At 37.9% G+C, this 17,666-nt stretch overlaps 1 protein-coding gene across 3 annotated transcripts in view; it reads left to right on the forward strand.

Moving 5' to 3' along the window:
* LOC112566238 (TATA-binding protein-associated factor 172-like) overlaps positions 1-14,389 on the forward strand; it is a 31,153-nt gene extending 16,764 nt beyond the window's left edge. For 2 of the 3 annotated variants that reach the window (XM_025242306.1, XM_025242297.1), the window contains exons 24-39: positions 123-324; positions 901-1,049; positions 1,560-1,712; positions 2,255-2,392; positions 3,496-3,647; positions 4,176-4,253; positions 4,728-4,791; positions 5,226-5,433; positions 5,805-5,935; positions 7,046-7,171; positions 7,701-7,849; positions 8,839-9,027; positions 9,599-9,676; positions 10,185-10,314; positions 10,532-10,623; positions 10,916-11,195. In XM_025242306.1, coding sequence (XP_025098091.1) covers positions 123-324; positions 901-1,049; positions 1,560-1,712; positions 2,255-2,392; positions 3,496-3,647; positions 4,176-4,253; positions 4,728-4,791; positions 5,226-5,433; positions 5,805-5,935; positions 7,046-7,171; positions 7,701-7,849; positions 8,839-9,027; positions 9,599-9,676; positions 10,185-10,314; positions 10,532-10,623; positions 10,916-11,195 — 2,319 coding nt within the window. Of the gene's footprint in view, positions 1-122; positions 325-900; positions 1,050-1,559; positions 1,713-2,254; positions 2,393-3,495; positions 3,648-4,175; positions 4,254-4,727; positions 4,792-5,225; positions 5,434-5,804; positions 5,936-7,045; positions 7,172-7,700; positions 7,850-8,838; positions 9,028-9,598; positions 9,677-10,184; positions 10,315-10,531; positions 10,624-10,915 lie in introns of all 3 variants that reach the window. The other variant, XM_025242289.1, reaches the window with a different exon arrangement.
* The last annotated feature ends 3,277 nt before the right edge of the window (positions 14,390-17,666 follow it).

Genomic DNA, 17,666 nt, shown 5'->3' on the forward strand with positions numbered 1-17,666 from the left:
CGACTTATTGAGTCGACTTATTGGGTCATTTTGTACATGCAAACAAGAACAGAAACAAATGGTCAATCAATGTCAGTTTCCTGTAATTAAATATCATCTGAGGAAATGGTTCTGGCATGCAGGTGATGGATCACCTCACTGTTCTGTGCAACTACCTACATCACATCAGTACTGCCATACGCCACATGGCAGCACGAGTAATAGCGGTGCTGAGCGTGCAGCAGCCATCGCAGGTGCTGACATATGTCATTGAAAACGTTCTACCTGCCCTGGGCGCCACACAGAACAACAGAATGCGTCAGGGTGCATGTGAGGCCTTATCCAGTATCCTTTTTGATCAAAAACTCTCACAACAGATTTCTTTCAATCTTTTATGTTGATCTTTCAGTTAAGAATACAAGCTCACCTACTGTGAAGCACCTTGAGCTTGTTTGACAGGCAGGTATAGGGTGCTGTATAAACCAACTTTTCCGTAACTGGAACTGGGGTGTGGATAGGAGCATTTGCAGCTTTGCTTACAGTTCTTCAACTGGACTGAGCAAGCAGACTACATATCTTTCACCCTGCCATATGGCACTCTATAGACTGTTTACATGCTCTGTTGCATGTATCTGTGTGTGTGTGTGTGTGTGTTATTATTACTATTATTATTCTGTCCATGTTTCTATTTTTCATAAAGCACTTTGAGCTAACCTTTGATGGTGGGATAAATAAATAAACATAAACAATAAATAAACTATCATTATTAACTTATGATTTGTTATCATAATTATGATTTGGAGTAGTAGTATCATATGTAGTCAGGGGTACACTAGTCTCAATTGTAATATTTTGCTCATATTTATAGCTGAGGATTTTGATGCTGAAGCAATAAGGCTACTAGACCTTGACCTGGTGTAGATATCCTGGAACAACTGGGACTTCGTGTTGTTCCCTATATTGTGCTTATGATGGTACCAGTGCTTGGTCGCATGGCAGATCAGGACAGCTCAACCCGTTTGATGGCCACACATTGTTTTGCAACTCTAATTCGCCTCATGCCCTTGGAGGTACTTGCTTCAGTTTCTTGCCTGCTTTGAGTTTCGTTCCAAATTAAAAGTAAAACTTAAGTTATCTAAACACATTTAGAAGGATGGCACAATCAAAGGATGGGTCAGTTACTGTTCCTTAAAGGCTATTTAGCAAGAATAAAATTGGCTGTCTTTTCTGAAATTTGAAAGTTCAGTTACAAAATCAAATATGCACAGAATGTAAAGATGAAAACTTCTTTGTTCATATTTACATATTTTACAGTATGTTATCCATGTGTATCCTTCACTGTAGCTGCCTAGTAGGTGGGTTTCACTACATTTTTCTCAGTGCTCTTTACAGTTTACAAGATTATTGCTCAGATAATCTTATGTATTATGCCCTTAGACATAAAAGTATTGTTGAAATATAAACTTTGGTAACTTTCTTTCTCTGTTACTTTGACTTAAATGATCAACTGCTGGGGGTTTAGAAAGGTAGAGACATAGGACACAGTTATTCTGATTAGTTTCTCTGAACTTGTGTTATAGGCAGGAATCCCAGATCCTCCAGAACTAAAACCATCATTAGCCGAAAGGCGGGAAAGAGAGCGCCATTTCCTGGAGCAGCTGTTGGACTCGTCAAAGCTGGAGCCCTACCACATCACAGTCCCAGTCAAGGCCACTTTGCGTAAATACCAACAGGTGTTCACCTCTTATTTGCTGCTTTCATCACAGAAACAATAAGACCTCTTATGTTTTGCCCAGTTTTTTTTTCTTTCTTCTTCCTCACCTCTTATCCGTACCAGTAGATACAGTCATGTGAGTGTCACTGCTATTGTCATTACTGCTCAGGTACAGGAATTTGTCCCCTGATGGCACATAGTCATATCAAGGGGAGATCAATATTTTCTTTTGCCTAGCTCCTTCTTTGTCCATCTTCATTATTGTCTGGTTGTTTAAGAACCTTTACTTTCAAAGTCTGATATTATTTGTGCTTTCTAGATGAGTTATTTGCTGTTTTACTTGTCACTTGTTTACTGAACTGTCAACCATTATTTTGTTAGTGAAAGCCCTGATTTAACCAAATTTTGGAAAAAGTAATATGTTTAGTGAGTAGATCAAAACTTGATAATCATCTACTGGGTGCTTCTCTGGCTGAGAGATATGGCTATATTATACTTGTTGAGGGTTTTATCCAGTAATTTCTAATTTCAATTCATTACGTCACTGGCAAATTCCTTCAGGATGGTGTGAACTGGCTGGGATTTTTGAACAAATACAAGCTGCACGGCATCTTATGTGATGACATGGGCCTCGGAAAGACTCTGCAGTCTCTCTGCCTCTTGGCTTCAGATCACTATAATAGGCAGCAAGCATATCAGGTAGTATAGAGCATTTCTATGTAATAGACAGTGATAATCAGTGTGTAGATTTCTTTAAATATTCTTTCTACTGAGCGGATCATAAATTGATCTTATACATATTTATAGATATATAGGGTTAGTCAAAATTATGATAACACTTAAATGGTAGGATCCATTTATTCACAAAACATTCATCATTTGTACAAGATGATTTAAAGGATGATCTCAGCCTGTTTGTATCATGCTCAGCATATAAAAACCAGTAAGCAATGGTACCATTTAATAATACCTGGGCACATTTCGCAGGGAATAGAATATGTTATGCTAGTGTTAACATAATTTTGACTAACCCTGTGTATCTGTATATGCATATATATGGGACATCTTCAGTTTTAAGCATCAATAGAACTTTTAAAAAAAAAAAGGTAAAGGGAGAGTAGAAAAAGGAAGACCAGAGTTAGATCAAGGGTGTGCAGACAGATTTCATTTTTGCTTCTTTGATTGGCTGAATATTTTGTTTTGTTTTGCTCCAACCCCATTTCTTTGGTACAGCCATGAACGTCAAGTGCAAGATTACAGAAAAATATTATTCTTGCAGCTTTAATCAAAGAGATGGAGTAAGAGAGAGATTTGTCAGAAATGTCAAGGGAAAGTAATGAAACTGGGTCTGTCAATAATGTGAAGCCTGAAAAAGGTTGAAATCAAACTAGTGAATCTTGCCACTTATTTCACCACAGAACATGGGTTCATAAAGTTCTTTTTTTTTTTTTGTCATCTAACAGAGTGGGTCATTTTGACAGACAAGTAAAAATCAGAGATTACTGTTTGCAAACCATTTTATTTTGTAGATTTTGTGTTAACCATTATCAGTTTTACACACACACACATGCATCAGTAATGTATCATTTTTATGTTGCCAGTAGATGTCAAAGTGAAAGAAGTTCTAAAACATATGAAAGAAAGTCTGGAATTTTGTTTGGTCATGCCTGTATGAACTCTTTGGATGGCTGAAGTGTAATGGAATGTCTGGTCACTGGATCATTTCCTTCCTGTACTTGGCTATAACATCATCAAATAACCAATCTGTGCATGTTTTCAAGTTGATTTCTATACTTTATCAGAGCACTAAGAACCCCGACTGTGCCCCTTTGCCATCAATAGTGATCTGCCCACCAACATTAGTTGGCCACTGGGTATACGAAGTGAAGAAGTTTATAGACACAGACTACCTCAATCCACTCATGTATGCAGGCCCTCCAGCAGAGAGAGTCAAGTAAGTTTCTGTTTATCTATAATTAAATATTTCACCTTATATACTTGATTTTTTTTATTGCTTTCATACTTGAGAAGAGGTATTTGTCTGCAGATGCATAGTAGATGTGACTAATACACATGAGGGTTCCATAACTGTACAGAATTTTCTGGGTGAGGGGATGGTTTAAAAATGTAAACGGTTTGGTGCTGGGAGTCTAAGAGTACCGTATGAATGCTTATATTTTGTCAGTGTTATAACATTTCAGTGACACAGTTTCACATAAAAAAAATGGCACTAACACTTAAAACGGTTTCTTGACACCAGGGACCCAGATCAAAAATAACATTAGCATTGATATGTTTTTCCAGTTACTTACCAGTAAAGCCCTCAATAATTATTTTATCTTGGAGTCTGAAAGTCCCCAGGAATTTTAACTAAGGATTAGGGGATATCTGAGAACTTGCATTTGATGTCTAGAAACACTGCATGTAGATGTCTGACTTGGATAGAAGATGGCTGAGGCAGTTTGTCAATACTGATTTACAGGTTGCAAAGAAAGGTCAAGAGTCACAATTTGATTATAGCATCTTATGATGTTGTCCGCAACGACATTGATTTCTTCAGGTATGTTTTGGATGTACTGGGATAGAAGCTTGGGGATATTTGCAACATACATTTTCTGTCTTTTTAATATTCAAAACCTGATCACAACTTTGTTTTTTGGCTACTCTCACTGTGTGGAAGAACAAAACAATTAGCTTCCTGATGTCAGCAGCCGATTCTTAAAATAGTTGCCATTTTAATTTATTCAGACTGAGGGAAGGTTGAGTCAATATCTTCTTGGAAATCAAGGTAAATAGACTAAAACAGTTAATTTAGTTGTCATTAATTTATTTTCATTTGAAGTCGGAAATGCAGTTGGAAGATATCTGAATCTAGTGAGATTGTCTGAGACCTTAAAATTTCTAGGTTTGCAAACTCTTTTGCAATCTTGCTTAGTGCACCATTGGTAATGGGTGGTGGAAACATAGGCTGAGAGATAAACGATTAGCCCATGATGTCGAATTTTTATAGATGCCTTTGATGGTTTTATTTCAGTTCTCTGAGATGGAACTACTGCATCTTAGATGAGGGTCACATAATACGCAATGGCAAAACTAAGGTGGGCATGCCATTGGGTTATCTTTATAGTTAGTGCCAATCCTGACTGGTTGTTAGTTTGTTAGCTTTTAGTGCTGATTTCAGCAGTTTAGGCCATTTCCTAGAATTTAATTTTAGATATAAAATAGAAATGAAGCAGAATGTTATTGAAAGCTAAAGATAGGCTAGTGGAGCAGAAAAATTAATGAAAGCATTGAAAAGAAAGCTTTTTTCCAATTTGGGAAGGAACTAGCTTTATTGTAGGGCATGAATCTGCATTTGAACAGAAAGGTTATCAGTACTGATGTCAAAGTCATCAGATGATATAATTAATCTCATCATCTAATGTAAACAAACATCATGAAATTATTGCAGCAGCACCAACACAGTCAAAGTGCAAATGACTTGTATTAAGTAGATGTTTTGAAAGCAGCAATTTATTTATTTCCATCACAGTTGTCAAAGGCAGCTAAACAGTTGATAAGTCAGCATCGGCTTATCTTGTCTGGGACACCTATCCAGAACAATGTGCTTGACCTGTGGTCACTGTTTGACTTCTTGATGCCTGGTTTTCTGGGCACTGAGCGGCAGTTCCAGGCTCGTTTTGGGAAACCCATTCTTTTGTCAAGAGATGCCAAGAGCACTTCAAAAGAACAGGAAGCAGGTAATACTGAATTACCTTAACTCAGGAAAAACAACTCCATTATCTGCAGCATATAGCATATACTTGCTACTCGTACTACTGAAAATGTAGGAAACTTCATGATAATGTTAAGATGGTCACCTTACAACATTAGGGCACTGTGAGGTCTGATTTTATAAGCTTATCCAAAGCATGCAGTGATATGTTTTCCTCCAGTATAAGCAGTGTTAACAGTTAATGTGTGCAAGTTAAGACACTTGCACTAGTTTTAGAAAATTTACAAGGACTGAAGTGGCATGTAAGTGTGACTGCTTGTAGGATTCTTATTTGCAATAGACAAAAATACTCTGCATACTTGTGCAGACTTAAGATAGATTTTGTGGTCATAACAGGTGCCCTTGCCATGGAAAAGCTTCACCGACAGGTGCTGCCATTTATCCTCCGACGTTTGAAGGAGGATGTCTTAAATGACCTGCCTCCAAAGATCATCCAAGATTACTACTGTGATCTCAGTCCTTTGCAGGTAATGAAGAGCAACCATGTGTACTGTGCAAAGTGTTAAATTAATGAACACCTGATGATCATCGTATTTCACATTACTTCTGTAATTACAGTCCTTGAGGAATGCAGGGTTACTTTGGTTATCTCATTTTAATCTGTATCATATACAGTACTTGTTTTTGCTGAGCTAAAGTGTGTGTAGACAGATCCTAGCTATCCTCATTCTAATTATCCTATATATTATCCTAGATATGGTGTTTCCATTATCCTAGATATGCACATCTGCTTATCTCACCATTACTAAAAATCTAACATGGTGGAAAGCATTTAAAAGATAATAAAGTTAACCTTATGGGCAAGCTCACAACACTTTACCAAGAATGGCACATGAAATAAGTTAATGCAAGGCTAGGGTTGCTGTTTTTAAGATAACATCCTGTTCTTAAACCAAGATGTTGATGGACCACACTCCCTTTTAGATCTACAGATTGTAGTCATTTGTTAAAAGTAGAATAAATTAATCATCAAGAACATAGATAAAAATGTCAGGACATTTCTGGTATCTGCATGATTACCTAGCAAAGAAAAATTGAATTAAAATACTAAAATATATGAGTGTTTGGCAGTGAGGACTTGAGCAAATTTGTACAAACATAGAAAATGTTATGGCACTAGTTAAAGCAGACCAGCTGATAAAAGTTTAAATGGGTAGATTTCCTAAAGAACAGTACGAAAAAGAACAAAAGGCCATATACAAGTAAACAGTCCAGCACAATGCTGAGGATGCATAAAAAAAATTATAGGTCAATACAATGACACTAAAATTTAAACAAAGCAGAAAAACAAAACTGCAGAGACCTGATCCCCTCAAACCCGAGACTGTATTACTGCTGAAACCAGTGTATGACTTGCAATTATAAGTCTTGAATGTGAGGCATGATATATTTGTGGTAATTGTGTTAAACTTTGTGACATAAATGTTAAATTAAGAGAAGCACACCGATGCAAAGCTGAAATGAAATGAGAGATGAGGACAGAATTTTGTGCTCTGCATTGAGATTAATTAAGAAGTGAAATGCAATTGTCAGGTAGTACTGTGCATTTAGATTAAGAAGTAAACATATGATTGCAGGTGGAGCTGTACGAGGACTTTGCCAAATCAAGGGCTAAGCGCAGTGTGGATGATGTAGTCACATCCATATCAGATGAGCAGAAAGAGAAAAAAGCGACTTCTCAGGGGACAACACATATTTTCCAGGTTTACTTCACCCTACAGAACATTCCTTTTATCTTTGCTTGGTATCTTATCAAATCAAGCAGGCGGACTATGCACATCAATCCATGTATAGACACCTACATGAGCAAGCACTCTCACAATCACAAACCTTCAGTTTAAGATTCATTTGTTCTTCATTAATATTAAAGCATGAAATTTAAGCAAAGCATGTTACTGACTTGTTCCATTGCATTTCACCCTTGTTGTTGCGCACATAGAAGAATTGAATCAGGTTGTAAAAGTTTTGATGTTTGTACACAATCAAAAGCACGACTGCTGCTCATTGAGTCATATACTACTAATTCTGAAAAGTGTTCACATTGTCAGAAAAGAAAATAGATGTTATCTGTTTGTATACCTTTGGTAGATGTAGTGATTGTACATCTTGCTCTATTTAAGTCAAAGAGGAGCATTTGTTTTAGTTTGATGTGTCAATAATTGTATTTATAGCATACCCCATGTAAGATGCATTGTGTACAATAGTATACCAAAGGAATGGTTCTTGTTGAAGGCATTGCTGTACTTGAGGAAGGTGTGCAACCATCCAGCTCTCGTGCTGACATCGTTACACCCCAAGTATCCACAGGTGATGGAGAGGCTGACGCAGCAGCACTCTACCCTGCACGATCTGCAGCATGCACCTAAGCTCTCCTCATTAAGGTTAGTATGAAGTCCTATTTTCCTTTATTTTTTTTGTATGTTATTTATTTAGTTTAATGCTCTAATGAGTGTTGGAGGGAGTGATAATTCAGGATGATTTTTAAAAAAGTGTCTGCACTTATCAGGGCTTCTGCTTACGCAAAAAATTGCGTACAGTACGCATTAAAAATTCGGAGGACCCCTTCAATTTTCGTCAATGGGGTCCCAGGGGAACCCTTCAAATTTGGGCGAAGAACAGATACAAAATTGGATAAGTGTAGTGTCTGACGTCGGAGACCAACCTATTGTTGTCGTCTGCTGCAAGGCGAGAGTAACTTCGATCCCCGTTCATCTCATGATTTACGTAACATTCAGAATCCACTGAATGTCACTGAGCTGAGGGCGTCACGTCATGCCAAGGTTCGCTTTTCTACCTTGCACCAGTTTTTTTTTTATCCCAACTTTGATACTTTTAGCAACGTGCCACCTCGTTGATGTTTCTTACAACTCTAGTTCTCACTAACTTATTAATTGCCAGGTTACGGTCGAGAACTTCCTCTTGAATGATGGCATCTGAGGCATTCATACTTTCATACATCCTCTCCCATCCACCACCAGGTGCAGCTTATTTAACTTATTTCAAAGATGTCGTTGACAGCGTGGTTAAATTCATTGCCTTAGAAATGGAAAGAAAGTGAGCACCCCAAGTACAATGAGCATAAGCTCATCACAGATGCTTGCACAGACATCATGGCACAGAAATCTCGCCGTTTCTGACTAGACATTACAGTGCTTTGTGTGCCTGAAAGGCAGTTGAACAAAGTAGTTGATTTGTTGATTTTTTTTCACTTTTAAAGGGACCCCTTAGAGTTAGCCTGGGACCCCTTAGAAATCTGAAGAAGGGGTCCCTGGGACCCCAAAGAATTTAGCCTTAGCAGAAGCCCTGACTTATTTTTAATCTTATAGTTTTCATGCCTCATCTGTGTGTGTATGTGCATATGTTTGAACAGGCAGCTACTTCTTGACTGTGGCATTGGTGCAGCAAACAATACAGGAGGAGGACCTGGTCCTGGCAGCTCCAGCAGTTCAGGGACTGACAACTCCTGTGATGCTGATGTTCCAGTGGTGGGTCAGCATCGTGTGCTGCTTTTCTGCCAGCTGAAAGGCATGCTGGATATCGTTGAAAAAGACTTGCTCAAGTAAGTACTCCATGATGAAACCTGCTTTTTCAGAACTCTCCACTTGTGTTCAAACAGATGCAACACACACACAGACTATCCAGGATGGCATGTATGATCTGGCAGGCACTCTGTGGTGAAGACTGTCAGAGAAGGGACATGTGTGCCCATGGTAGTGCCCTTGTTCCGAGTGTCTAGTGTGAACAGATCCAACTGCTGCTCTGTGCTCATTATCAGCAGACCAAGGGCAATAATTCATTTGGTTAAAGAGCAGTTGTAGCCTCCAAGCTCTTAATAGTTGGGTCATCAGATATCAAAGATAGATAATTTACAAGGAAAATTCCATTTTTTCCCTGGAGTTTTCCACTTCAGCTTAGAAAAAAAATTTTGAACCCTTTAGATGAGAACAGCAGAGACTTTCATTTAAATTTTTGTGACTCTCAGAGCACAGCACAGTTCACTGAATAGAAACGAATGCTGCAATACCCACATGTCAACTCCTTTGACATGACATGATAGACTTCCTAAATGAGCAAAGACATAGCATTGCAGTGTAGAAGAGCTTTAATGATGACTGCTTTTTGTGAAACAGGATTCATATGCCAACTGTAACATACCTGCGTTTGGATGGCAGTGTTCCTGCTGGCAGTCGCTATGACATTGTTCACAGGTGAGTGTTTCTCTTCCTGTTCCTCTTGTCAGTCTATTAGTTTCCTCGTGCAATGAGTACTTGCTCTGTGTATGATCGCCAGTTGTTTTGACCCAGAACCATATCTACCACCTGCCAGAGTCATATTAATCCTTCTATGACCATTGATCGATTGCTTTTATCCGGAAAGTTAGTTCTCCTATGCATCTTCAGTGAAGCACAACAATAGCAGAATAAGTAAACATGACTGAGTGAAAACAAAAACAACATAGAAAAGCACTATGATATGATTTTAAAATCTTTATTTTTAACATTTAAAGGTGTTTGAAGTCATGATTTGTGGAACGAAAGCAGAATGGTTGATTTCCCTACTAAGACCTCTGTCAGTTATGACCTGATTTTGTCAAGTCTGAATGGGGAGGTTTTGGTGTATTGGTAATCATTGATCACGGTAACAATGATCTCCATCTCCATTTCTGTTGAATGACAACAATAAGAAACAAAAGACGTAAACTTCCTCTCATTTTAGGTTCAACAATGACCCATCCATTGACATGTTGCTGCTGACAACGCATGTGGGAGGTCTAGGACTAAACTTGACAGGTGCAGATACAGTCATCTTTGTGGAGCATGACTGGAATCCTATGAAGGACCTCCAAGTAAGCAGGAAGAATTATTATTGTGATTAAAATATGTGTACTAGAAGTGAAAATAGAGAAAGAGAGTGTGGGTTACAAGTATGCTTGTGTGAGAGCATGCAGCATCCACAGACTAAATCTTTACATCATCTGATTTACAACGAATTTATCAGATACTGGAATCTCTGGTTTTCTGTTGTCACTAAAGCTGTTTTCAATTTCATTTCTGTACTTGTAGGCCATGGACCGTGCTCACCGCATAGGGCAAAAGAAAGTAGTAAATGTTTACCGCCTGATCACTAGAGGAACGCTGGAAGACAAAATCATGGGGTAAGAGAAGATGTAGAGCCTTTTTAGTACATTGCTGTTAAGTTGCCTTCTCTGTTTCCTTTCTATTGCTGTTTGGTGTAATTTCTTCTTAAAGGCTAAACTTTAAATGTATGGTGCCGGCTGCACTGGGGGTCATTCTTTGCTAATTGCTTCACTGTGGCACAAGTACCCTCACCTCCCTCTGCCACATTGAGTCTATTTTTTCCTGCAGGATGGTGAAAGTTCAGCCTATAACTTCCAAAACTTATCCATCTTAACTGGTAAAATTAAAATTGGTCTCTTTTGCTGACAGACTTCAAAAGTTCAAGATGACAGTAGCAACAACAGTCATCGGCCAGGACAACGCCAGTCTGCAGACAATGAGCACAGAGCAGCTGCTGGATCTGTTCACACTGGACTGTCAGAGCAAGGGCACTACCATGGGCATGCAACTCCCTACCTCACAGTCTTCACCACAGACTGGCCGCGAGAGCATGCGGGCCATACTGGATAGTCTGGAAGAACTCTGGGATGAGAAGCAATATGAGTCAGAATATAATCTGGATAGCTTCATGAAATCACTGACTAAGTGATTGTGAGCCTCTGTGACTTTGTTACCTCTGAAACAGAATATGCCCTCAGATTGCCTTCACACATCATGAAGTTGATGACCAAACAGTTACAGTTTGTTTGTTTTTAAAGATAGTACTGTCAGAATGACAGAAACTACAGCCAGGAGAGCTTGAGGTTAGAAAGTGAGGAATGGAAAAAAGCAGATAATTGTTGCAAATAGTGCTTCGTTCCATTAATTGTCTGCATATGTGTGCATTCAGCAGAGTTTTATCTCACGTGAGCATACAGGCATGCATATTCTCTTCCAGTCCTGACAGTAATGTCAGTCTTTCATCTGTCAGAAACATGCATAAGTTCAGGTTGAATAATTGCTAATGGCTAAAGAAGACAACTACATGAAGGATAACTTTTTAAAGTTTTTGTTATTGATATTTTTGAGATCTCACATTTAGCTCTTGAACGGTTGGACATTTAATCATGACCCCTAAATGTACTATGATGGTCATAGTAATAATGCTGCAAATGAGTGGCTTAATGAGCTCAAGAGTGGGTCACACTAAATATGAAAATATCTTTTGGGGGTTCAAGGTTGTCACTATAACCTACTTAAGTATCACAAAATTATTTATTTCATCTACAATTCAAAAAGAAATATGTTAGTGCATGTGAAAGAAATGTGAATCTGGTGTTTAAATGCAGAGTGTTCCTGTTATTTTTTTATTTTCCTTTTCAAATTTTGAATGTCCTGATCTCAGTTATCACTTCTTCCTATTCCGTATGCAAGACAAGTACTCGCAATATGATGTCCTGTAAATATTATGAATTCAATTCAAAAGCTGTAAAAAAAAAACCACACACAAATAAAATCCAAAAGATGACTTTAACAGTTATGCCTCAAACATTTTCATGCTAGGAAGTGCTGCGACAGTTGCTAATAGGGCAATAAGACTGCAGAAGGTATGGTGTATCTGACTTCACTGACTACCAGGATTGTGCCAACTGTTGAAAGTGTGCTGGGGACTTGGCCAGCTGAACTTCACTTCACGCTCAGTATGTTGAAGTTGTAATCCAGGATTTATCATCTGCATCACTGCCGCTGATGTTTAAAACCTTTTTGTTTTTTGTCATGTAAGCTTTGTTCATGAGTTCATACTTTGCATCGTTTACTTGTGTCATTCTTTGTTATGTACTGTAATCACAGTCTGAACCCAAATGCCGGTTGCAAGTGTGCCTTAAGTTTGGTGATTACATTTGAATGGGACAGATAATTGTATAAGAGGTTTGAGCGTGTAATATTTTGAGATTACTAATTTTTGAAATCTTAGACTGGGCATTTAAAAAAAGCATTTATTTTGTTAGGCTGATTCTCAGCTAAAGTTGCTTGGAGCCTGGTTTGATGTTGATAACATCTTTCCTGAGCCTTATAAATGACTTGAAAATATCAAATGGCAAAGACATTATTATATCGCGAGATGAAAGGATGATTCTACTCTGCATGAATATTAAAAGCAAAATGTGAGTGTGAAAACGACTTACCTGAACTGCTTAGCAAAAGTTGAGATGTCATTCATTTTTCAAAAATGGCAGTCAAACTTTGACATAGATTTGTGGCTTAATTACATTTATCATTATCATTGATCATTACTCTGTCAACATATTGGCAAGAAAGCAGTTTTCTCCCTCACTTTCTGTACTTTGGTTCATCTTTATGACAGTTGTATGTAAACTGAAGAAAGTCCTGTTTATAACAGAGACACAATTCTGAGCTGCCATTAATGATGCAAGATTTGTCAGTGTGCATTATTTTTAAGACTTTCACACTTTCATGTGACGTGCATGACTCTTTGCTAGTACAAACTGATGCAGTTGTAAAAATCCATCTGTCATTCACATTTTTCTTCAGTCAAGTTTTCGCCCTTCAGTGATTTAAAAAAAAAATTAATCTTTGGAATTAAATCGGCAATGAATTTAGTTCTGTGACATGGAACCAAAGCTATTTTCTTTGCGATGGGAAAGTGAATGTTGGTGCATGCAGGTATAAATGCATACCTGTACATGTGGGTAGAGGTACATGAGTGGAGTCTTTCCTGTTTAGTTATTGTGCCTTTGAGCATCTAATGAATAACATTGAAACAATATCTAGATTGTTCTCTTTTGTACATATCTACTGTAGCATTGCTACTTTTTTTTTTGTTATTAAATTTTAAACATGTAAGCAAGACATTTCAGATTGAAGACTTAAGACTTTCAAAGGTTTAGTTATTTATAACTCTTTTTGCAGAGACTTAAGAAAACCTTATGTTAAAACTGTTAGATAGCATATTTGTTAAAGTAACAGAGCTGGCAACAGTAAAGTATATTGCAGCTTAAAAAAAAATCAAGTAATGGTTTATATTTGTTTATTATCATTTATAATTTCATGTTTTCCACACAGAAGGAAATCAGGATTCATAGAAAGATGATTAAACAAAACCTGCAGATTAAGGCCTCATCCTCAGCTTTATAATCAAAAATGAATTTGATTCCAGTTCAAACTTCTGAAGGAACAATAAGACATATGAGGCAAAGATTTGTTCAAACACAATCTGCCTTCATGTGCACAGGATTTTTTTAACCTTAGAATCCATTTTTAGACCAACAGAAAGGTGTTTCAGGTCCTTGAGATTTTGTTGTTTTGTGTTTTTCTAGATGGTATTGAAGGTGGTGTATAGGAAAGACTTTTGAGATTGCAAGTGAAAATTATGTCTTTGATGGTACAATTTGCTCGGAACACTAGTTTCTGGATGTTTTCTACTACAACTGCACATCCATTCAGGGTAATTTCTTGCCTCCTGTGTCGCTGACATGCTGCTAACAATATGAATTATCAAACTCCTCTTGCATTTTTTTTTCCATGTAGCACCAACAAATTGTGCCAGTTGCCAAGTTTGCCTTCTTTCCTCATGTTTGTTTTTTTCTGTTTTGTTTTGCCAGCCCTGACCCATTGTGATTTGTTTTTTATCTGTATAGTTGAATGCTTGTAAAAGGTTATGGCTTTGACTGCTTGTACTGTTACTAAAATGGTCAAACATGCTTCTGCTTAGGACTAGGACATGTCTTTACTTTTGCCTTCAACACTTTGTTAATTTTCAGATCTGAACTGAAAGATATGTGGTAAGGCCTATTGGTGTTAAAACAGATTTGCTGCATTTTTTTTTTAATAACTTCAACAGACTAAAAAAAAAATCACAAATACAAGCACATTCTAACCCATTCTCCTCTCATTTTCAAGCTAATGATGCCAAAGTCCATCCTATAGAACAGTTAAATCCAAATGCTGTGTATTGCAGATTTTGTGATCTACTCAGTAAAAGTGGTGTTTAGTTTTTTTCCCCCTCCATGTTCAGGTGTTTTATCTTGTTTTGTTTCTATGTATACCACATTCTGTGTCCTTCATTTGTTTCATCTTAAAGGAGGGTGCAAATCTCAAGTTTTCTTCCATCCTGGTGATGCTGTTTCAGCCATGTTACAAAAAAAGTAATAATAATTATTATAATAATAATAAACATCACTTGCCACATTTGTCTTCTTTTCTCCCCTTTTGCAAAGCCATCCAAAGCTGTGACAGCATGAATGTGAATGTGTGAGCATTTGTTTGCTCTTAGTTATTATCATCTGTCTGTTTTTGTGCCTTAAAAAGAGTACAATCTAAATATACACATCTCCTTTGTAAATGTTTTTAAATAACTGCTTTATATTGTATTAACTTGCCAGCTTCATTTCATGTTGGACTTGGGTTACATTTAAATAATTACCTACAGAATATCCTACCCCTCCTCTCTAACACACCCTCAAATTCCCAATGCTTAGTCATCAGTCATTCATTGGTACCTGTCCTTGTAGACATGATAGCTGACAGGGCCTGCAATCATGTGTGTTTTGGGCAACACTGAACTTGTCCTACATCAGTGAAGAATTGCATCTGTGGGGTAATATCCCGCCCCCAATTTATCTGGGTGTGAACACAAATCATCGCAAACATTGAGTCCAGGTTGTGCCTCTGAGTGAATTTCATGCTGGTTGTGATGTGCTACTTTGCTCACTGAGATGGAGAGACAGTTCCAGGCCTTTGAAACCAAGTGCTTAAGGAGACTGCTGTGAATCTCTTACAAGGAACATGAAATGAATTCATACACAATGCAGTCACCACCCTAGTGGGTCCACAAAAACCAAACACCAAAAACTTGGCTTGATTCTGCTAGATGCAGCAACTTACAAAAGATGGTCCTCCAGGGATATGTGGAAGGAGGAAAATATCAAGATAAAGAGAAAAAGAATTGGCTGGCAAATTTGAATGGACAAGCTGTCCAATGGGAGACCTAATGAGTGCACAAAACCGGCCCGGTTGGCATGCCTTTGTTTCTGCTGCATCTCAAGTCCTCGATGACAGGTACTGGAGGGTCAGCTCCACAAGTGGGCTGGCCTGCTCCAGAATTGGCTGGTGCCAGTCAAGGGAGTGATATGTGATGTACTGGCCACCTATGTAATGCCACCAGGTCACTCACATACAGTTGTAAAAAACTTTACTTAGCATAACTTACAGCTATGTACACTAACCATTCTTACACAAACCACTATTTCGCCATAACTTTTTCAAGAAAACTTTCAGCAGAAATAATTAAGGTTGAAGAGTGGTACACCTTAAAAAACTTTATTACAGCAGTAAAATTTCCACAGATAACTTAAAAAGCATTAAAATATACTTAAGCTTTTAACAATCTTTCTTTACCTTTTTCTTGTTAAAAATCAGGTCTCTGAATTGCAAGAAAAATATTTTCTCTTAAACATAACAGGCAGGCTACAAGAACAATTGCTGTGTAAAATTAAAACAAGATATACTGTTTTACTAAAGCCCAGACTTATGTAAAATATAAACATCTGCCAGAATTTATGCCATTACTAACATTATAAAAGAATCAAAAATTTAAAAAAAACTTCCACTGCATAATAGGGTGGGGTTAGGCTAGGCTAAGAGGTCAGCTGCAACATCAGAAACATCTGAATGTGAATGTGTAGCAACATTGTGTCTAATGCAGGTCCACATTTCTCAAAAGTTTCAAAATACTCAGTTCTTTACAGTGTACCGTGTGTAAAACTGAAAAGTCACATGTAGTAGCTTGATTGACTCTGAATTTTAAGGGGGGGGGGGAAGTTAAAGGTGAACAACTCTCCACAAAGACCGATTCCTTGTGGGTTTGCAAGATCTTGTAGTTATTCCTTACAGTAGCCTTTGGCTGAGACTCACCACTTTCTGCTTCATACTGCAAGATGTTGTGGAGTATTTGCTCTCAATTAGTTGTAAATTAAAAGTGTAAGATCATTAACAGGATGCTAATTGTAACTGAGTATTGCCTAAGACCTGCAAGTTGTCAAAAATAACTGTGCTATGGAGAACCAACATGTGAGGCGAAATGCAAGTCTCCATAGCTGGTGACTTTTATTCAAAACACCATCCCCAGCCACTTTCTTTCTTTAATCCAAGTCTAATTCTCTTATTTTTTGTCTCATTGTTTTAAATATGCAAAAGGTAAAAATCCCATCACCCAGTGTCTATAAGGAAAGTGGTTCACCTTGTCTAACGCAAGGCAAGTGAAAAGTAGGGCCAAGCTCTGTTGTTCTGCTGCCTTTATGCCTTCTCTAATAAAATCAGGCACCCTTTCACTGCAGAGACCCACGCATGTCTTGAATGTTTTGAAGTCTAACACACTCGCTGAAACCTCGTCAGATGCCAGATCTCGAAAACTTCATATCTGACCGCCTTGACATTACCCAGGCTTGAAATTGTATGTGATAATAGTAAATCTCTCCCAACCCCAGAAGTACTCTGGCTTAATGCTACAACCAGTACACAAAATTGTAAGGGCGTGTAACACCTGAGACTAACAATTTTTACATGAAATGATGAGCCCAAAGTAACAGTGGCTAACACCAAGGAAATTAAAAGGCTGACTTTCTTGAAGAGCGGAGTGAAAAAGAAAGGCAGGGATACAACGTGAATGTTATCTCAGCTAACCCACGTATCTCTCAAGGCCCCTGCTTAACTTGTGAGTGCAGGGTAGATAACAAAGGTCTGTAAAGACACAAAACCTATTGTGCAGCTAGACTACTGGCAGTTGCATGTCAGGCCTAACCCTGTACCACCTGTGTGGCATGTCAATACCTAAAATGCCTTTTGCAATGACACAGAGCCTCCATGTTCCAGACATGAATGTTTTATCACAGTATTAATTGGAGGACATCTTAGCATTGTTTCTTAACACAAGTCCCAAGTCACATTTTCTGCTTAGCCATTGTAAAGGGTATAACCTGGTCACAAGGCAACTGGCTTTTGTAATGCAGATAGTAAACTTCCCTGTAAAACATGGACTACCATAGGCTGACCTTAAAACAAATGAACTAAAACAGAATGTATATATATACACACACACGCACACACAAAGGCTAGACTGCTG

Source organism: Pomacea canaliculata, linkage group LG1 (genome assembly GCF_003073045.1).
Source record: "Pomacea canaliculata isolate SZHN2017 linkage group LG1, ASM307304v1, whole genome shotgun sequence".
Taxonomy (NCBI): domain Eukaryota; kingdom Metazoa; phylum Mollusca; class Gastropoda; order Architaenioglossa; family Ampullariidae; genus Pomacea; species Pomacea canaliculata.